Source organism: Engraulis encrasicolus, chromosome 15 (assembly GCF_034702125.1).
Source record: "Engraulis encrasicolus isolate BLACKSEA-1 chromosome 15, IST_EnEncr_1.0, whole genome shotgun sequence".
In the NCBI taxonomy this organism is placed as follows: domain Eukaryota; kingdom Metazoa; phylum Chordata; class Actinopteri; order Clupeiformes; family Engraulidae; genus Engraulis; species Engraulis encrasicolus.
The window spans coordinates 48,551,881-48,554,380 of NC_085871.1; the positions used below are offsets into that span (position 1 = coordinate 48,551,881).

The 2,500-nt window shown below is 45.9% G+C and overlaps 1 protein-coding gene across 1 annotated transcript in view; it reads right to left on the reverse strand.

Annotated features, from left to right (window-relative positions):
• Positions 1 to 2,500, reverse strand: part of LOC134464710 (unique cartilage matrix-associated protein-like) — a 15,872-nt gene that overhangs the window by 10,528 nt on the left and 2,844 nt on the right. Inside the window, exon 2 of the mRNA XM_063218065.1 lies at positions 833 to 949. Within this exon, the coding sequence (XP_063074135.1) occupies positions 833 to 949 (117 nt within the window). The remainder of the gene's footprint in view (positions 1 to 832; positions 950 to 2,500) is intronic.

Consider the following 2,500-nt stretch of genomic DNA (forward strand, 5'->3'; position numbering starts at 1 on the left):
CATCTGAAGCCTCCATGAACACACAATCTGAAGACAAGAGGGAGAGAGAGGAAGAGTGTGTGTGTGTGTGTGTGTGTGTGTGTGTGTGTGTGTGTGTGTGTGTGTGTGTGTGTGTGTGTGTGTGTGTGTGTGTGTGTGTGTGTGTGTGTGTGTGTGTGTGTGTGTGTGTGTGTGTATCGAGATGCATCTGATGCCTCCATGAACACACGATCTGAAGACAACACATCAACAGTGAGTGTAGTTGTGTGTGTGTGTGTATGTGTGTGTGTGTGTATCGAGATGCATATCATGCCTCCATAAACACACAATCTGAAGACCAGAGAGAGAGAGAGTGAGGGGGAAGGAGGGAGAGAGAGAGGAAGAGGAAGAGAGAGGGTCTCATCTTAAGACTGACTGTGTTGGAGGGAGAGAGAGAGGAAGAGAGAGGAAGAGGAAGAGAGAGTGGAGGAGAGAGAGAGTCTCACCTTTGGACTGTGTGTCTATGTCAGAGAGAGAGGGAGGTGGAGAAACAGAGAGAAGAAGAGAGAGGGTCTCAGCTTTAGACTGTGTCTGTGTTGGAGGGAGAGAGAGAGAGAGAGAGAGAGAGAGAGAGAGAGAGAGAGAGAGAGAGGGGGAGGGAGAAAGGAAGAAAGCAAGAAAGGAGGAGAGAGGATCTTACCTTTAGACTGTGTCTGTGTAGGAGAGAGAGAGGGGGGGAGGAAGAAAGAGAGGAAGAGAGGAAGAGGGGAAGAGAGGGGCTCTCACCTTTAGACTTTGTGTCGTATAGAGGAGCGAGAGAGAGGGGGGGGGGAGAGAAAGGAAGAAAGCAAGAGAGGAAGAGAGAGGATCTTACCTTTAGACTGTGTGCCGGTGTGGGAGTCTTTGTCGTCTTTGACGTCTTTGCTGGCGTCATCTTTTGTATCTTTGCTGGCGTCGTCTTTGACAGCTGCACTCTGCGTCTCTCTGCACACTGAGGAAGACATAGGCATGCACAGCTTAGACCATGGGTGCGTTCCAATATGCGACCTTGCGTCCTTCACTTGTGCTTGTGGCCTCGTACCAGGAAGTAATACGATGTGATGACATCACTGACTACAGCATTATATTTAAATATCTCGCAAAAAGCTCCATTATAAAGTCATTTTCTCATTTGCAAACTGGATGGTGAATGAAGAATAGTACCTCAAAAATTGTTTTGGATAGACTGACAGCTGGGAAACTTTATTGCTTTCTCCATGGAGGCGGGGCCAGGAGGCGGGGCGAGGCCACAAGCACAAGTGGAGGAGGGGAGTGTGCATATTGGAATGCACCCCAGGACAGGTGTGGGAGCACATGTGACCTACTATAGTAGGCACTGCCCGGAGGCAGCTGGTGTAAGTGGTTAAGGAGATGGACTTTAGATCAGAGGGTTGCAGGTTCGAATCCCACCCTTCCACTCCCTACCTCACTCCATGATATGCCCTTGAGCAAGGTACCTAACCCTAGGCAGTATTCATTATATGCGTACATGTGTGCATTTGCACTGCTTTAAAACACTTCAAACTGAAATGGTGGCCAACTTCCTGTTTTGAAATTAGATACCTAAATTCATCGAGCCGCCATCTTGTCAAATTACGAGATATCTAGGGAGACACTACTCAGAGACTGTAACCAAAACCTCAAAAAAACCTTTTGTTGTTTTGGCTTAAAAAAAAGAAGTGCTAAGTGTAATGTAATGTAATGTAATGTAATGTAATGACCAGTAACTTCTAAATGGAAAGCCAGCCAATAGTAAGCACAATTTGGATGTACTTCTACAGCACATTTACAGTATCTAACCTTCAAACCTGATTGGTCGCTGTGGTGCCACACCTGAGGGCACTAATGACCATAGGCCCACCCACTTGACATCCAAGCCCACCCCATTCACACTTGACAGTCAACTGTTGCCTCATTGAACTATGATTAATGGCATAGCACTGAGCGATAATTAATCATTTTGTCAAAAGTCTGGTTCATCTTCTGTGATTTCTATGATTTCAATTTCAAAGTATCATTTTTGAGCACGCTATTATAATATCTACCTATGCGCTTTCGTGTTGGGCCCTTCCGATTATTTCTGGGCCCACCTGTTTTATTATTTCTGCCTACGCCCCTGCTAATGACAAATGACCACACAGTTGTCAACCTCATGCAGAGTAACTTTAAGTAACCATTGTTTGCCTACTGCAAATATGACTGGATATAGAAAGTCATCCGGGTACCGTTTGCCTCCTGGTTGAAAGCCTACTAAGGAATTTGGACGCACTACATTGTCGATTCATTTTTTTTTTCTCCAAATTGGGAAGGAATTAGCGACTTTTGAATTTGAGCACATGTGACTGTGTGATTGTAAGTGTTTGTGTGCGTGCGTGCGTGCGTTCGAGCATGTGTGTGTGTGTGAGGGAGTGAGGGAAAGGGAGGGAGGAATGCAGAGCAAGAGATAAAAAGAAAGAGAGGTGCAAAGAGAGGGAAACATTTACAGGTGAAAAAGTGTGTGTGA